Source organism: Myotis lucifugus, unplaced genomic scaffold, assembly GCF_000147115.1.
Source record: "Myotis lucifugus unplaced genomic scaffold, Myoluc2.0 scaffold_146, whole genome shotgun sequence".
Taxonomy (NCBI): Eukaryota; Metazoa; Chordata; class Mammalia; order Chiroptera; family Vespertilionidae; genus Myotis; species Myotis lucifugus.
In genome coordinates this window covers 3,164,774-3,182,988 of record NW_005871194.1, presented here as the reverse complement: position 1 = coordinate 3,182,988, position 18,215 = coordinate 3,164,774, and the positions used below count along the sequence as shown (strand labels likewise).

At 40.6% G+C, this 18,215-nt stretch overlaps 1 protein-coding gene across 6 annotated transcripts; it reads right to left on the bottom strand.

The window, feature by feature from the left end:
- Positions 1–6,497: 6,497 nt before the first annotated feature.
- KRT23 (keratin 23) lies at positions 6,498–17,821 on the bottom strand. Of its 6 annotated transcripts, none has more exons than XM_023759055.1 (8): positions 17,358–17,821; positions 12,862–12,944; positions 11,714–11,870; positions 10,291–10,452; positions 10,084–10,206; positions 9,479–9,699; positions 8,569–8,597; positions 6,498–6,882 (listed from the first exon to the last, which is right to left on the bottom strand). In XM_023759055.1, the coding sequence occupies exons 1-8, from the start codon at positions 17,751–17,753 to the stop codon at positions 6,791–6,793; spliced, it is 1,263 nt and encodes a 420-aa protein (XP_023614823.1). In that variant the 5' UTR covers positions 17,754–17,821; the 3' UTR covers positions 6,498–6,790. The 6 variants fall into 6 exon arrangements, with proteins under 6 accessions (XP_023614823.1, XP_006095022.1, XP_014316531.1 ...); XM_006094960.3 differs by having other exon boundaries at positions 6,498–6,885; positions 8,569–8,600; positions 17,358–17,820; XM_014461045.2 differs by having other exon boundaries at positions 8,569–8,600; positions 17,358–17,820.
- Positions 17,822–18,215: the final 394 nt, after the last annotated feature.

Sequence of the window (18,215 nt, the reverse complement as noted above, 5' to 3'; positions counted from 1 at the left end):
CCCAGCGGTGCCGGCTCCCAGCTTCCTTCCACCAGCTGCCGGAAGCCACTGTAGGAGCCGGTACAAGTAGTTAGCAGGGCCGTGCTTGTCATTGGGGGGCGTATTTCTTCCTTCTGCTTCCTGTGATGGGGGAGGGAACTGACTCTAGACATCTGCTATTCAGAGGCAGCTTCAGTGTGGTCTGACGGAACCCTGTTCTGTGCACTTTAACCTCTGGTTGGCCCCGGGACAGTTTGATTGGTGGGAAGAGAGAAGACTTGAGTGCTGTCATGTCCCTTGGGCCATATTGACCTTAGGTGCAGCCACACCTAGAGGTGGGGGCAGAGGAGGAAGCCAGATGATGCCTTGTCTCCTGTAGAGAGGCAAGGATGCCTGGAGGACATAGATGAGCCTTCTAAGCACCTAACTTGTAGAAGAAGGAAGAAAGGACAGTGTGAGAAATGGAATCACCCATGTCCCTACAATAAGGCTCAGCCCCCTGTACAGGCAGGAATGATTAAAGACACTACCCCCTTCCCCAGAGCTACCGACCCATAGGTGTGTAACCTCTTCCAACTCAGCACTGTAGCAAGTGTAGTTCATAAACTTTTAGCTGATTGTCCTTGTGTGTGTGTTAGATCTTTCTTTGAATAGCTAAAACATAAATGAATTTAGATTTTCCATGGCTTCCCCAAACACTTCAATGAATGTTTTCTTGGAATGCCCTTTTTTGGTCTGCCAGCTGATTACTATTTTCGGAGGACACTAATGACAACCCAGGCGTGATGTCTGCAAAACCCCACATTAAGGCAGCTTGCAACGCAAACCTGCCATTCAGGTAATGACTGCTGCCCTCTGGAAAAACAAGCTGGGGCCTCCCCAGGGGAAGGCTGTGTGGCAATGCCTGGGTATTTGAGAAGGGTGTGAGGCCAGTCCTAGGAGTTGACGTGGTAGAACTGGGTAGGAGGGTCACGATGGCTTTACGAAGTTTTTGTTGGGTGTGGGAGAAAATGTCAAGGAGGAAGAGCTTTACTGAGGAGACATGCTTCCTCTTTTGTCTCTCAGCTCAAATCAGTTTCCTTATAACACCAGCAAAGGTAACAATTATCATGACTACTTACCATGATTATGGGTGACAGGAATTGCAGTTGGGCAAAGGGACTGTTTTGTATATTTAATTTCCTTCTCTGAAGTTCTGACTTCATGAACTTCCTTATTTTGCCTTCCTAATAGCGACTGGCTCCATAGTAGACACATGTGAGGAGCCTAAGCATTCTTTGACTGGTCCTTAATTCCAGTTCATATGTGAATTTCTTGAAAAGAAAGAATAACATCAGTAACACTAATGAAAGCACCCAGTCCGAGCTGGGTTAGCTTAGTGTGGAAAAGGACATAATTTCACCGAATTATTGTTGTTTTTCTGAAAACTTCAACCATTGTTCGGTTAACTGAAGATAATTTAGAAAGAATTTTATAAGTGAATACTCACGTGTAATAGTGGCATGCTTTTTAGTGCTGTGTTACCTAACACAATAGATAACATTGGACCGGTGATTTTCATCCTCTCCAGTGAGTCTGGCAGTGGTGAACTTTCCACGCTATACCAATGCATTGAAGCCAGGAATAGTTTGGGACAAGGCGATCGATCTCTTTAGTTTCCAGACTTCATTCTGTTTTCTACTCTTGACCAGAACCAAGAAACACCTTCTTTCAAAGCCTTCCTTAATCAGTGTTCTTGCAAGCTTCACTTGCTTTGAGCAAGACAATGCTAATGGGATTCTAGTGATGCCACCTTACCTGCTATATTTTTCACCTAGTTCAATCTGTATTAAACCTACTGAGGCTGGCTTTTAGATAAGAATTTTAATCTTCTAGGCTAGGGGATATGGCAAATGGCCGATGGATTGAACTCATCTATAATCTTGCTATTCAGCGTGGTCTATAAATCATCAATCTCAGCATCATCTGGGTGCTTGTTAGAAATGCAGAATCTTGGATTCCAACCCAGACCTACTAGAAACCCAGAATCTGAATTTTTAAGAAGACCCCCAGGTTACTATGCACATTAAAAAGAAATTCACATATGAAGTGGAATTAAGGACCAGTCAAAGAATACTTAGGCTCCTAACATGTGTCTACTATGGAGCCAGTCACTATTAGAAAGAAGCACTGATATATTTATAAGATGGAATTAGATATTGACCCCAAACTACTGCTTCCTAGAGTGTTGGAAATGGTAAGTAGAAATCTTCACAATATGTTTTTGTGATGAGACTGTGATGAAATATTTCTAACATAGTTTGTATAAGTATGGCCCGTCCATCATTACTGTCTTCTGTCTTCCTTTTTTGTTCTCTAAGTGCATGGGGAGCAATCATTTTGATAGAAACTAGGCATGAGTGTAAGGTCTAACTGGAAAGATTAAGGGGTGAGGTCCTCTGGTTTTGGAACTTGCTAAACTCTTCCCTTGTGTTAACTGATAGAGTTTTAGGCTAAGGGAGTGGCAAGTTAAGAGACTACTTCTGTGCACAGAAGATTGAATGCTTGGGTTTGGGTAATGGGAAGGTGACTCTTGGGTTTGGGTGATAGCTCTTGTTTATAAAACCCTGTCTCTCCCTAGTCCTTACAGATTTCTGGCTCTTGTGCATTATTCTAGTAACATGTATATTCAGATTTCGCATCCCTGGACTCTCACCTTAAGATAAAAACCATTAGCAAGAGTTCATCAAGACATGTTGCCTGTGCTTAGGTTTCACATAACTCTTTAGCAATCATTTTTAACTGTGTGACACAGTAGAAAGAGCAAGTACATTGGGTACAAATCCTGATTCCACCATTTTTAAGCTGTATGACCACAGATCAAGTAATTCACTCTATATGAGTCCCAGTTTCCTTAACTGTAAAATGAATATAATAATACCTTGTGGTGTTGTGACAAATGTTAAATGAGATTAGGAATGCAAATGCCAGTCAAGAATAGTTGTTATTATTGTGTGACTCGGTTGGAGTGTCATCCCATACACCAAAGGTGGTGGGTTCAATTCCTGGTCTGGGCACATACCCAGGTTTCAGGTTTGATCCCCTGTTAGGGTGCATGTTGATGTTTTTCTCTCCTCTCCCCCGCCCCCCTCCTCCTTCTCCTTCCTCTCTCTAAAATCAATCAATAAAAAAACAATAGTTGTTATTGTTAAAACTTCCTCTAGTATATGTGTGTATGTATGTCACATGCATGAGTGTTATGTTGTGTATGCACACTTCAAAATTTAATATAAATTGACTTGTAGTTTTTCTTAGATGACTCATAATTTTATTAGATGGCTCCTAATTTAAATTTCAAAGACTACTTTTTGAGTAGGACAGTCCATGTATTGGTATGACACACACACACACACACACACAGTTCTTCAGTAAAACTTCTAAGTATGGTTAGGCCTTCAGATGGTGAAGTATGTCAGAGACACTGTCTTTTTTTTTCCTTTTTGTATGACCTAACTGCAAATATTTTTTTAGAAATTTTTGAATCCTCTTCAGAAAGATGGTGGTGACTTGTAGATGTTGTAATAGAATAAATGAAATGGGGAATGAGTTACACAAAGGGAATGATCTCAGGCATGTAGTATGATGGAGAAACACAAATGATACACAAATAACCAATAAAACACTTAGGGGATGTATAAAAACACCAAAAATCTTAAAAGTATTTATTGCTTAAAGGCCATATAAGAGGATAGCATTTAAAGTACACCATTGTGAAGAAATATACCTAGACTGAATGGCCAATAGTCAAGGGTCTTAATGACTTAAAAACTTAAACATTATAATTAAGAACTACCTGATAATCAGGATCATCTTAATCTGTACAGGCCTTATAGTTTCTTGGCGAAGAAGAGCATTTCTTATCTACATTGAAAAGAGGTCACCTTTCAGTGAAACTCTTGATAAGTGTGATGCTTACTGTATGTATAAATATTTATAGAGAACTTGTTGTTAATGTCCCTGGAATGAGGAACTTAAAGACAGAATCAAAAGGAATCGAAACTCCAAGATAAGAAGAAGATTTACCTGGGCAACCCAGCATGCTCTAGTAAAGAGCAGGGACTGTCCTATTCTCCTTGTTGGAGTTGCACTGCTTGGATTCCACTTGTGAAGAGGCAGAGAGGGTAGCTATGACCATTCATGAGAAATGGCTTTACTCTGCCATCTTTGAAGAGGGAAGGCTTTGGTTTTTTTTTTCTTGGAAGCTTTGGTGCTTCATTTGTGGTCATTGGACCAAGACTTTTGTAGAGATCCATTTCAGTGTTAAAATGACTAAAATTCTGGTCAAAAGTTTGGCAGGATGCTAGTGAACTAGTCTTAAATCAGCAAATAATAGACTCTAATATTTTAAATACTTTGTTTTGCTTATCCATTGCCACATGGAAAATGATGCCCAAAACTTACTGGTTTAAAAATACAACATATTTTATTTGTTCATAATTCTATGGGTCAGAATTTCAGACTCAGAATACCGGGACTGGCTTATCTCTGCTCTGTGATGTGTGGGACTTCAGTTGGGTTGGCTCGACTGTCTGGGAACCAGCTGGAATGGCTTGATCAGAGTCAGTCTGGAGCTTCAGTATGGCTGTTGTCTGGGTTCCTCAGTTTTCCTCCATGTGGCTTCTGCAGGAGGCTGGCTTGGGCTTTCATATAGCATGGTAGTCTCAGGGTGAATGAACTTACATGGTAGCTAGCTTCTTAGCAGGAGCATTCCAAGGAAATAAGCCCCAATGTGAAAGCATTTATTAAACCTCTGCTTGTATCGTGTTTGCTGATATTCCATTGGCCAAATCAAGCCACATGGCCAAATTCGAGTCCTGGTGGTATGGATTCATTGGGCCCACCAATAACTGCTGCATACTCAGAATATACTATTATTTAGTATCCAGTTTCAATTGTGAAAGGCTAAGTTGGTGTAATGTAACTATGTTATAATATTGCTGATGTTCGTAAACGTTATTTTTGGAATTATGTTATTTTTGTCCCAAAGAAATGGTATGCTATATTATTTGAAACAATTTAAACTGTTAAAAATCCCCACGCTACATATAGTATGTTAAATAATTTAAGGCCATCTGTTAAAAAAAAAGAAAACTATCCAACCTCTAGTAATTATGTTAGGCTTACTTTTTTTTTTTTTTAATTCATGGCATTTTTACAACTTGGTTTCAATTTAAGAGCTTATACCTTAATTATTTTTGGCTTTTCAATAATTCACACATTTAGAATTATTATTTTTAATTTGCTAGCGTTTTTAAAATCATGTGATGCTTTCTTCAGTACTGATGTTTCCATATGTCAGAGATGTTACTTGTAGGTTACAAATAGATAGAAATGAGATCTGAGTTCCAGGAAGGCTTGGCTAACCTCTCTAGACTTTAGCTTCCTCATCTCTTAAATAAGAGAGTTCAATATGTTTTCTTCTAATGCTTCTATTTTTTTTTCATTTGAACTTACATGCGATGCCTAATTAATTAGTAGAGGAATATGAAATATGTATTTGGGGAATACTTATCTGTTACTTCTTTAAGGAAGAATTTACTTAGATGTTCCCATTAGTCACATTGCATTTTCTTTGGGAATCTTTAAAATATATTGATCCCTGGGTCCCAACTTTCAAACCCTTAATTTAATTGATCTATAACATGGCTTGGGCATTAGAATTTTAAAATTTCCCCAGCTGATCCTGAGGTGCAGCCAAGTTTGAGAGCCTCTATGCTAAGGAAACTTCCTTGGCTCCTTTTCTCTTATTTGTCTTTTCCCAACATAATTCGAGTCCTTGCTCCCTTTTTAGCCTTATCACCACTCCACCAGCTTACAAATGCTACATTCCTTAAATATAAATTTATGATTATTGCTAATACTAAAACGAGCTTTAATCTTTATTACTTTTATAGAACAACAGAGGAATCTAAGCTGAGTGCGAGAGGTAAATAAATTTCTTCCATTGTTTGAATCTACTTTTTAAAAATAAATCAGCATACTTACCCATTCTGTAGTACACCTCAATACAATACTCCAGATTCTGATATTTATAATTCAGATATTGGACAAGTCACTTCCCCTTTTGGGTCTTAGTTTCTATCTGTTATAAGAATTTTTTTTTTCCTCCTGAAATTCCTTTTCTAATGTTACTAGTAACTCGCTGTTAGGCCCTTAAGCTTTTAACTAATTAATTAAGTAATACTTTTTATGTGAGTTAAAATAATTTTTGGTCCTCTCTCATTCTAAATGAGGCTTTCTGGGCCTCCTTTTCTCTGTTTCCGTCCTTCTTGTTGGCAGAAGTCTGGAGAGGCTCACGAGCCACATCTTGTCCCTAAGTTGCATGGCTGCAGGGTAACAGTTCTACCCAGTGTTTGGCTGCTGCGGACATGTTCAGAGCATTAAGGTCCCCTGGGTCTTTTATGGACAATGCTCTGAGTATTCCTGGTTAAGAGGAGACCTGAGGTCTTGTCTTGCCTTATGATATAAAGGAGACATGATGCAGTTGTATGGAAGTTTTATTGGCTATAAAACAGATACACAGTGATGGACTCTGAAGATTGCAGTGGGAAAGTAGAGCTTTAAGCTCATGAACTCATACTCTGATTCAAAAGTACAGCAGTATATTAAGATCATTATGGAATGTCTGATGAGATGGTTACAGAGAAAAATGTTGTTGAGTTTGATAACTCCAAGGATACCTCTTAGGACTCACCCGTTTGTGTCTGGGCAAGGAAGGGACTCTCCATTGCAGAAAAACAGTTTTTACAACAGGCAGAAACTTTTATTAGCCTCATGCATACTTTTGGATCTCCTTCACTTGAGAATAAATTATTCTTCCATTGATGCTCTCCCGTGTGATGGTCTTGATCTTGGGCGCTACAGCTGCTGAGGAAAAGAGCAATGAAGAGGTCAGGGCCATGCTTCCCCCGCCATCTGAACTGTGCTGTTTTCAGCACCCTTTAGGCTCTCTGTGCCTTCCAAAATGATCACTACGCAATATGGCGGTCTCTGCTGGAGTGAAAAGGTTATTCTCCCCACCCTCTAAGGAATGAGGGTGTCTGGGCAGTGCCATCTTCTAGGGGTCAAGACCTTCAATCTAGGAATGCCTGATACAGAATCTAATCACTGACCACAAGCACTGGAGGAGTCCAATTGCTTATGTGGGTTTTGTAGCACGTGCACCATGACTCCGTGAGTGTATGGAGTACTAAAAGCCATTCTGGGTACCTCATTTTAAGATCTAGCAAGCTTCCCATGTGAGGGATGGCAGCAAGCCAGGGATCTTTATTTTGGTCACTGTATTCAAAAATACGATTGATTTGAATAAGTGCCGGTTGACACATCAATAAATTGATTCTAATCCGGGGGTAGGGGAAGGGGAAGAATTGAAACCATTAACAGAGATCCATGTTAAGGGAGAACTTGGTTAAAATCAAACCTCTCCAACAGTAAATTGGGCCACCCCATTCAGTATGGGGTTCCGCATCCCTGGGTTTGGGTGAGGAGAGAGGCTGAAGGACCGTCTATGGAGATCTTGCAGAGGGGTAGCAGTTTGACCACCTGTTCTGTGATGGTTACTTGAAGTCTGATTCTCTGAATCTCTAGTGCAGTGGTTCTCAACCTTCTGGCCCTTTAAATACAGTTCCTCATGTTGTGACCCAACCATAAAATTATTTTCGTTGCTACTTCATAACTGTAATGTTGCTACTGTTATGAATCATAATGTAAATATCTGATATGCAGGATGGTCTTAGGCAACCCCTGTGAAAGGGTCGTTCAACCGCCAAAGGGGTCCCGACCCACAGGTTGAGAAACGATGCTCTAGTGCCTTAGGATATTTTTACCACAAACTACTCAGAAAGTGCCACTTGTTCCAGACTGGTTTCTTAGAATTTTTCTGTGAGATGTTAAAGGCTATCTGAGAAAGTAGAGTTCCCAGGTCAAAGATGTTCACCATGCACCATGAGAAAGTAGAGTTCCCAGGTCAAAGATGTTCACCATGCTATCTGAGAAAGTAGAGTTCCCAGGGAACACTGGGTTAAACAAAATAGAACTTTTGTCATTCTTTCCCATTCTTGTTCCTTTTCTTCTCTGAAAAGTGCCTTTCCAACATTGTTTCATCTTTAATGTACCGAAACACAACATGGCTCTTCACAAAGAGGATAGGTCTTATCCAATCATAGAACACATCTTTCATAATACACAATTAAAATCTCATGGGGCACTGTTCAACAGAAGACAGTTTGGGAAATTACGTGAAACCATTTCCTTGTATTCTCTTCGGAGTGTAATAAACAGCCTCCATTAGTTAATAGAGACATAATAACATTAATGATTATTTTTATCTACTTTACCACTTGCAAAGAGCTTTCATATATATTGTTGAGGACAATATTGAGAGCTCACTTCGTATCATCTAATTTGTTAATTTAATTAAAAATTGAGTAAAATAAAAATTGAATACAGGACATTTGGTAGTACACTAAAGATGATGAATACTACAGAATGGATAAGTATGCTGATTTAGTTTTAAAAAGTAGATTCAAACAATGGAAGGAATTTATTTACCTCTCACGCTCAGCTTAGATTCCTCTGTTGTTCTATAAAAGTAATAAAGATTAAAGCTCATTTTAGTATTAGCAATAATCAAAAACCTCTTACATTGAACTGGCTTCCTTTGCCTGCTTGTAAATTTGTACCCATCTAATGAGGATGATTCTCTGAGCTAGTCCAAGGTCATGAGGTCATGGAAGAACCGTCCTGGACCCAGAGGGCAGGGAGTGCTGCCTTCCACTAACCCTGGGGGCAGAGAAGTCTCATGACCCATCCTTCTAGCCACCTGCAGGCGGCATCTTCATCAGGATCCTTTCCAGGGTCTGGGTCTGAAGCCCATTCTGGGCTTCTTGAGAAATTTATGCATTTTTAAAAAACTATAACTCCTTCTCTTGGATTATAAAATGTCTGTGCCCTTTCTGTGGACAACTACTTCCCAAGGTAGTCAGAAATAACAGACTGAAAATCTAGGTACCTTACTCTCTTATGAATCTCTTCCTGCTGTTAGGCTAAAATATTCCCCTAATCTCCCTTTTTTTTGGAGCCCGAATTGTGTGTATCCTCACTGGGAAACACTAGAGCTATACCTTCTTGTTTCTTTCTAGAGATTTTAATAATTTAAACGGTTGACCTCAAATCCCAGTGTCCTGGGAGTAATCCCTGATTAATTCACACGTTAAGCGCCCAGCCTGTTTTGTCTTCCAGACTAAAAGTATAGTGTCAGTCACTGGTGACTGCCATGGCACTTAACATGTTAAAACTTTCTGCTTAACGAAATACAATCTGATCTAAGTGTCTTCAGGAGAAATTCAACATACACCTTTTTGCTCTCGAGTGACGATTGCTAACAGAACCGTAGGGTACACGAATGTACAAATGCTAGCTGGGTGCCCTTTGCGCCCTCCCCTGCCAGCCTTTGCCTCACCCTTGGCTCTCCCCCTCCAGTAGCTGGCGGTAGGTGGAGATTTCCTTCTCGAGGTGGGTTTTGATGCCCAGGAGGACCTTGTATTCGCTGTTCTGCCGCTCCAGGTCATGGCGCAGCTGCAGCAGTTCCTCCTCGTAGTGGGAGATGACGCGTTGCATGTCCTGGAGCTGGCAGGAGTACCGAGACTGGGTCTCCGATAACATGTTTTCCAATGCAGATTTCTGAAAGAGGAAATGATGTTTCTGACATTAATTGGCTGACGGCTTGATTGATTCAATAATGTGTGCTTGCTGAGTAGTTAGAATCCGCCGACCACTCTGCGAGGTGTCTTGGTGGCTGCTGGGAATGCAAAGAGGGGAAGCAGGCTGACTCATAGGTTGGGGATGTGGGCAGCCAGGAGTTGAGCAGTGTCTGGACTTTTGAAGCCCATCTTCTTGGCATAAAACCTTTGTGTCGGGGTTCTCTTGGCAGCTCTGCCGCACGTCTGTGGCATTTGTTGTTTCTGCTGCTCATTTGGGATGGGGCACAAGGTGCCTGCCCTGATCTGTTCCTTACCTCCTTACGCTGACATTACCCGACTCAGGATTTTCCTAGCTTAGACTCACCCTGTTGCGCTGCGCCTGCAGGTCAATCTCCAGGGCCTGGAAAGTGCGCTTCAGCTCATGGATGTTGCCCTGGTTGCTCTGCACAGCTGTTGGACCGGCGGTCTCCTGGGCAATGGCTGCTGACTGTGACCAAGCAAAGAGCAGAGGCATTGGCATTGGACCACATGGAAATGGAACCTTCGGGAAGTTTGGACACTTTTATTTTACCTGCTCTTTATACCAAGCATCCAAGTCTCGATGCTTCTTCTTTATCATAAACTCGTATTCTTGCCTCATGTCCTCCAGGATCTTAATCAGATCTTCCCCTGGGGTGGTATTCAGCTTCACATTGACCTTGAAGTCATTTGGTACATGCTGTCCCTCCATTTCCTGTTTAATAACAGAGAAAGAAAATGAATGGGCTGTGAGCATCCGAAGGAAGTGTGTTGATTGGCAGCAGTGAATGGATCTTTTAAAAATTTCAGCTCATGTGGTGGCTACTCTTTCACTGGTTTGGTTTGGCTTCTCAGTTATTAGTTATCGATGACAAAACATTATATGAATTTTCCCTCTTATACTTTTGTAAAATAAAGAATAGCACCAGACAGGTAACTGTATGGCCTCTATGATTACTGACTTAATCCCTGGTTAAAAATGTTTCAGCAAGAATTACGCTTCCATAGTGTGTAAAGTACTCTTCAGCAAATGTTTATGGGTGAAGTGATGACACAGCTAAGCAGGTGAACATTTCAGGATGTAGACCAAAGCTTTTGGGAAGCAGTTCAGTAATCCAAAGCCAAAAGTATAGAGGCTTTTAAAATCTCATCAGTGCCTTAGGATTTTGTAGGGCTGACACCCATTGGATATCATGAAAACCAAGGAACCACAGGAAAGGTTTAACAATCATTGTCTAACTAGCTTTGATGTTCATAAACAATTTTGTTTGCCTAAAATAGGGATTGTTTTTCTATCATTTTATCAATATCTCAGGGACTTTAGATGGATGGTAACTTTTCAAAAGTTGGTTAAATGTTTCTGGAAATTAGGATTCTTAATTTTTGCTACGAGTCATATATAGCTTGGTTAGTAGCAGATTCTCTTTATTCTGTTGGCCCTCAATTTGCTGCACATTGGGTCAATAAAGGAGGTTAAGTCTCACACATTTATCCTACAATATTTTTAAAATGTTTTTATTGATTTTAGAGAAAGTGGAAGGGAGAGGGAGAGAGATAGAAGTATCAATGAGAGAGAAACATCTACCAGCTGCTGCCTCCTGCACAACCTGTACTGGGGATTGAACTGGTAACCAGGGCATGTGCCCTGACCAGGAATCGAACCGGCGACCTTTTGGTGCATAGGTTGATGCTCAACCACTGGGCAGTACTTTATAACAATCAAACCTAGGTAAACATTGCATATTAAAATTGTTGACCCATCTGTTGTTAATTGTGATTGTATTTTGGCTGTTGTATTTGACATCTGAGTAGATAACCTTGGAATTGGAAAAGTTAGATGTTTATATGGTTCCTGATGATTATTTAGGTTCAAGGACAATAGAACTGGCATAGAGGTAGTAGTTTCTTCTGTAGCTATTGGATCACCTAAGATGTGCCCATTAAGAGCCGAGCTGGTGGTTGCTGGGGAGTCCTACCTGCTCATGGCGCTTCTTCATGAGGATGAGCTCTTTCCTCAACCCCTCAACCTCCTGTTCCAGGTCTGTGGTGACAATGGTTAGATCATCCAAGGTCTTTCGGAGACTCTCCACTCCAATTTCCAAGTCTTTCTTGAAGGAGTGTTCATTTTCATACCTTTGGGTAGAAGGAAGAAAAGAGTGCACCTGTTGTTGGAAGGCTGCAGTCTTTGTAAGGATTCACCTTCGTTTAGAGATGATGCTCATACTTTTTAGGTTTAATGGAAAAACAATTAATACAGACTATTTATTCTTTATATGTGTGTTTCATGCATATTTTTCTATAATGGTGACTCAATGTTATTTTTAAAAATAGAATAACATAGTGAACAGCCATGTGCCCATCACCTGCATTTAGCAATCATTAACAGTTTGCCATATTTGCTTCATCTGTATTTCATTTTGTATTTTAATGTAAATTTTAGACATAACATTTCATCCCTAAATGCTTCTGAATGCATCTTTTAAGAAAAATACATCTTTCTAAATAAGGATAATAACATTATCTCACCTAAAACATTAAAAACTCCCTTTTTTAAACACCCCCATCTTACAGGTTTATTGCAAAGATTTATTTTTTTTAAAAAAATCCTCACCCAACAATATTTTTTCATTGATTTTTAGGGAGAATGGAAGAGAGAAGGAAAGACAGAGAAAAATAGTGATGTGAGAGAAACTCATAGATTGGTTGCCTCCTGCAGGTGCCCTGACCAGGGCTGAGCAGGGGAGGAGCCTACAACCTTGGTACATGCCCTTGACCGGTATCGAACCCGTGACCCTTCGGTCCTCAGGCCAATGTTGTATCCACTGAACCAAACCAGCTAGGGCAAAAAACAACTCTTTAATGTCATCTAATTCTTGGTTCTTATTCAAATTTCCTCACAACAAAAAGTGTGTTTTATTATCTGATTTATTTAAATTAGGGTCCAGCCAAGTATTTATTCTTGTTTGCCTTTTAATTATATTCCAGTAAGATTTTTACATGTAGCTAATGGTGAGATAAGTTTTCTCTGGAAAGCAAAAACAAGAACAAGAATAACCCACAAAACAAAACAAAGAAAAACACCAAATAATACCCTCCCCCCCACAACACTGAGGAAGGAACTTACTTGAGGTTGAAGTCATCCACTGCCATCCTGGCGTTGTCAAGGAGAAGAAACACCTGAGCATTGGTCAGCTTGCCGTCCACTATCTGTAAGAGATGCACCAAGAGTCATTTCCGCGGGACACACGACACAGGAAAGCTGCATTTCTGTTCTCTAGTCTCCTGGTTATATGACTTGTTAGAACAGATGACTTGTTTCCTGGCAGTGGAGCAATCACATCGATACATATTTATTGAGAACTTACTAGGTACAAAGCATAAAGTGATTTTATAGTAAGGATATGGTCTGCATTGTCTTTTTTTTACATGGAGTTTTGACAAATGCCAAAAGGAAGAGGAAAGAGTGTAATTATTCAAAATGCCTTCTAACTTTCTAGTACTATAAACATATCTTACTGTTTTGCTCAAGTGCCCCCACATTGAAGATGTTAAAAGTGGTTTAGATTCTGATCCTTTTCTTACTGTGAATATTAGTTTGGCTCCTCTAAAGTAAAATAATTATTTTAAATGAACATAATTCTTCCTCATGATAGCATTCATATTTCTGATCTGTAACTACTGAGCAAAGTATCTCTTGATACAAAATGTCAACTGGTATTAGTTTTTGAAACGAATTTTAAATGTATCTTATTATGGTCATCACATACCATAAGTAATTTTTGTCCAAAGTAACTATAGTCATGTACATAACATGTAGGTATGTGTTTGTCAATTATTCCATGACGAGAATGCCCCAATTATAGCTATTACTAGTAAAATATTAAATTAAATTATTCTTTACCAGCTTAGTAAACTTTGTGTTAAAGCCTCCCGTCAAACACTTTCACTAGATGTTTATATACTATTTCACTTTAAAAGGAGAAATGTCATTGAAAGTATCTACTTGAGCAATTGTGTATACATATAGGGTTTGTAAACACTTCTAGGAAGTTTTAATCAGAGAACTAGTCTACATTTGCTGTATGTCTCTGTCTTCAGGAAAATTGGGTGGAAGATGTCTCAGTGTCAAAAGTATAATCCTACTTTGTGCCAAATATTGTGCTGAACTAGGAACTGGGAGGTTTTCCTTTTCCTTCCTGTTACTGACATCGGTGTGAACTCGGGCCAGTCACTCCATTCCTTGGGCTTCAGTTCCATCACTTGTTAGATAAGGAATTTATACTAAAAACAGGTAACCTTAGAGGTCATAGCTCTAAACTTCTGTAATTTATTTGGGACCAGACAATCTTGTGACATTCCATTATATTTATACAAATAATTCCTTTCTTAAGAAAGGATTTTCGTAGGACAAAGTTATACTTGAAAACAAAGGCCCCTTTAAAAAATCTGGTCCTAGTCAAAGCTTCACTGGTTAGATGGAATTTAGTATTATGAATGCACAATAGCAGGATTCAGAGGTGGTGACCACAGTGGGCCTGAACGCCACCAGCTGAGTGAGCTTGCCACGTGTCCGTTTCTTCATTCATAAAATGACAATGAGGTTATGAGAATTAGATTAAAAGAGAGAAAATAATGTTGTAAAATCCTTAGCCTTTTCTGGGCATACTATAGACACTGTGAAAAATTAGTTCAAAATTTTCTTCTTTAAAATATAACACTTTTGTAATTAGAGCCAATGTCTGCATTGGATCAATCTCAGGATTTACATGTTGAGATGTACCCTCAAACTCTGTTTGTGGTAAGAGATGGCCAGGTTGGCTTCCCCTGTCCACCTTCATTCTTCCCTTGGTGGATGGATTCCAAATGGTACTCTGACTGCTTCCTTTGCGCTACAAAAAGATTCTGTAGGTATTTCCTTGTCTTCCCTCTACAGTGTTTCTTAGGGACTTTCTTACCAAATTCCCCCCCCCCGACTTTTCATTCTTTGCATTATTTAAGCTCATAGGAAATAGAAAGTAGCTCCATCCAAAAAGGCCTGGGGACCCCTGGGATTAGCCTTAGTTGTGCACTGAGGTATTGATTGACATGTAGAGAAACCATTCCCTATAGACTCCACAGAATAAAAAATACCATCTTTAGTGAGTTAAACTGATAATTTATCAATTGCAAATCCCCATCAAGACTCAGATTCTCCCAGCCAGCATCCTCATAGTGCAGGAGTGGTGAGCTCTGAAATGCACTTGATATAGAGCACATTTAAAAATGGAAACTGTTTCCCACTCTTTGGGTTGCCTGATACAATATTATGACACAGCCACTATTTCTGAGACATCCTTTGCAATAATGAATGGATGAGGATGGATTGAGAAATAATATATGAGGCATAGGTTTGGCATTGTGTGTTATAATTAATCACCTGGATTCTCCCCAAAGCCCTGGGTTAATTCTTTTAAAATAATCTAGTTGGTGTATTAGTAGTACAGCATCATTGCTCCAGGGTGTGTAATCTCCTACCAGGGAGAGGAATGTAGAATATTTTATCGTAATCCAAAGCACCAAGTAGAGTTCTATTATGAGCTATTCCAATATCTCTCTATGTCCAACTCTGTGTTTCAAAGGAAGTGAATAACATTTAATATCCCTAAAGTGGGGGTGAGAGAGTGATATATCTACTCAGCACATTTCATCAAGGCCCAGGAAGGGGTCAGCCCAGGGTACCAGTACTTGTGGAACCTGTCTGGTCTCTGTTTTCTCAGCTGCAAACAGGAGAGAGTGGGATAGACAGACAACCTCAGCTTCAAAGAGTTGTTTTCTTCCAACATGGAGAAGATGTGACACTGAAGTAAGAAACCCAGAAAGGAGTGTAATTCAAAGCCAAAGAAACTCCTATTTAATGTCAGAACTTAGATTCCAGGGACACCTGAACAGTGGGCAAGCTGCCCCCTCCTTGTCATTGGTCCCACTCACTTTTCTCAGTTCTGCTCTCATGAATTTAGGCAGCCACTTGGTCTCAGTCTGCTCATCTGTGTAATGGGGATAAAAATACCTGCTTCCCGGAATGAAATGATGCGTATGAAATATGTGTTGCATAATTAACAATGCAAATACAATGCAATATCTTTATTCATGAGCAGTATCATTGTTGTGTGAGGTAGGCCAGTCAGCACCGTACTGTGTGGAAATTGAGGCCATTGGAAGCAGACTTGGGTTAGAATCCCATCTCTGGCTCTTTCCAGTGCCTTTGGATTGCTATTTCACTCTTCTGAGCTTCGGTTCTTTCCAGGATTGTTGTGAGAATTAAATCAGGTGCTATAGGACGTTTCCATCATTGCAGAAAACTCTCGGATGGCGCTGATAAGTGTATTAAATACCCAACATGATGCCTGGCATATAGTAAGTGCTCAACAAATGTTTCCCTCCTTTCTCTCCCTTTTCCTCCTCTCTGCTGTCAGCTAATACATTATTTGACCAGGTCTAACCTTACATTTCTTTTGGGAGTTATATTCTCAGCTGTCTATTTGCAAAAATCTTTTATTCTCTCCATTCTAAAACCAAAGCAACTTTATTAATGAAAAAAATATGGTGAGGTTTGTTGAGTCACCTTGTTTTTTTTTTAATGTAAAGACAACCATGTACTATATAGTTAAGGTAATTACACAGTCAGTTATTAGGTTGCTTATTCAATAATTAGGGTTTATTATGAGGACAGATTTATATTATCTTGGTTGGTCCTTCCTACATTCACGCAAGGATGACTGAGTGTTGAGAAATAACATCATATGCATATTGGAAACCTGTGGTGCCCTTTTCAGGGGAGGTTAAATCATGATCCTGCAGGACATTTTTTGGGACTGCTTTACATAGAGGGGAGTTATGTAGCTAAAAAATAACCTATGAGATGACTGGATTCCTTTTACTCTAGCCAATGTTATAAGGTCCTCCAGAAGGTATAAGCTTAACTTTTAAAATACTTGGTTGAAAAGTTATTTATTTTTTGAAGAAGTCTCCATAATCCATCCTAACTCTAAGATTCCAAAATTATGCTCTTTTCATTATTTTTTTTCTAGCAATATGCCATTTTTGGAACTACTAGCATCTAGAAACTCAGAACTCCTAGTAGCCGCCAAGAAGTATCCAGGGATGTCACAATTATGTGTTTGCCTGTGGAGTGACACCTTTTAGATGTGATCTCCAAAATAGTATAACTCAGCCTCTCTTTGCCAGATAATCACACTGTTGCCACTTGAGGTGGAGCAGAACTGATGAGAAAGCAAAGGCTGACTCGTGCCTCGTGCACTGAACACGAGGAACGCAGTCCAGCCTTTGTCATTATTATTACATCGCTGGGCCACAGGGACACTGGACAGCAGCTGGTTGCCTTAGACTCTTTAGATTTTCCCCACATAATTTATGTACAGGTTTAAATAAATACAACAGACTTTCCAAAGTCCAAATGCAAGGTAAAATAATAAGAAAATATCCTCGAATACCTTTGTTCACAATTACTTTAAGCTCTTTTGCCATTTTCCTGGCAGTCCTCTTCTCTACTGATTTCTCCTCCCAGGGGTTTCCTGGAAACGCACCACCCACCCTGACTTCCAGGGCCACCCAGGATCTTACCTGCTCCTGCAGGCGGCTGATGTTCTCCTCATACTGGGAATAATCTTGCTTGCTGCCAGGGTCTCTCTCCTGGTGCCACTTCAGGATGCGGCTCTCGAGCTTGACGTTGGCCTCCTCCAGAGCATGCACCTTGTCCAGGTAGGAGGCCAGGCGCTCATTGAGGTTCTGCATCGTCACCTTCCCATTCCCACCTAGGAGGGAGCTGCCTCTTCCAGACCCCCAAGACCTTCCCGGGGGCAGGCAGCTTGGGGAGGTGAAGGAAAGGGAAATGCGGATGCCCCCCGCACCCCCGTGGACGCTGGGAGCCCGGGGGAAGCCCCCCGGCCGGCCCCAGCCACCTCTGGTGCCAGGGAGGGAGCCAGAGGGGATCTGGCTGAAGCTGTGGCTGGAGCTCATGGTCCCATTTGTGTGTGGGGCGGGGCTGGGCTCTGCTCTGCTCCCTGGCACCGCAGAACTGAGCCGCCCCAGACTGCCCTGGATGGTTTTATGCCCTTTGCTGTGGGAGTTCCCTCCTCTGACAACTGTACCAACAAGATCGTATCATTGTGCAACATGCGTTTCCTCTTGGTCAATCCCGAGGCGCCCCAGGCCTCCACACACACTGTTGTTGTTTAGAGCCACATCGATATACCAGTTTGTTTCTCCCTTCCAGTTGTCACCCGGAGGAGTGGCCACCACATTAGGTGGATGTTTGTCTCAGGTGTCTTTTTAATCTTTCCGTGGAATTTTCCCATTGTTCATTTATCTGAAAAGGGTCAGTTTAAAGTCCACAAAAGGGTTATTGGGTGTAGCCTAGATTTTTCTTTTAAAAAGTAGACATTAAACACACAGACACCTCTCGGCCCCCAGCTCTGAAGC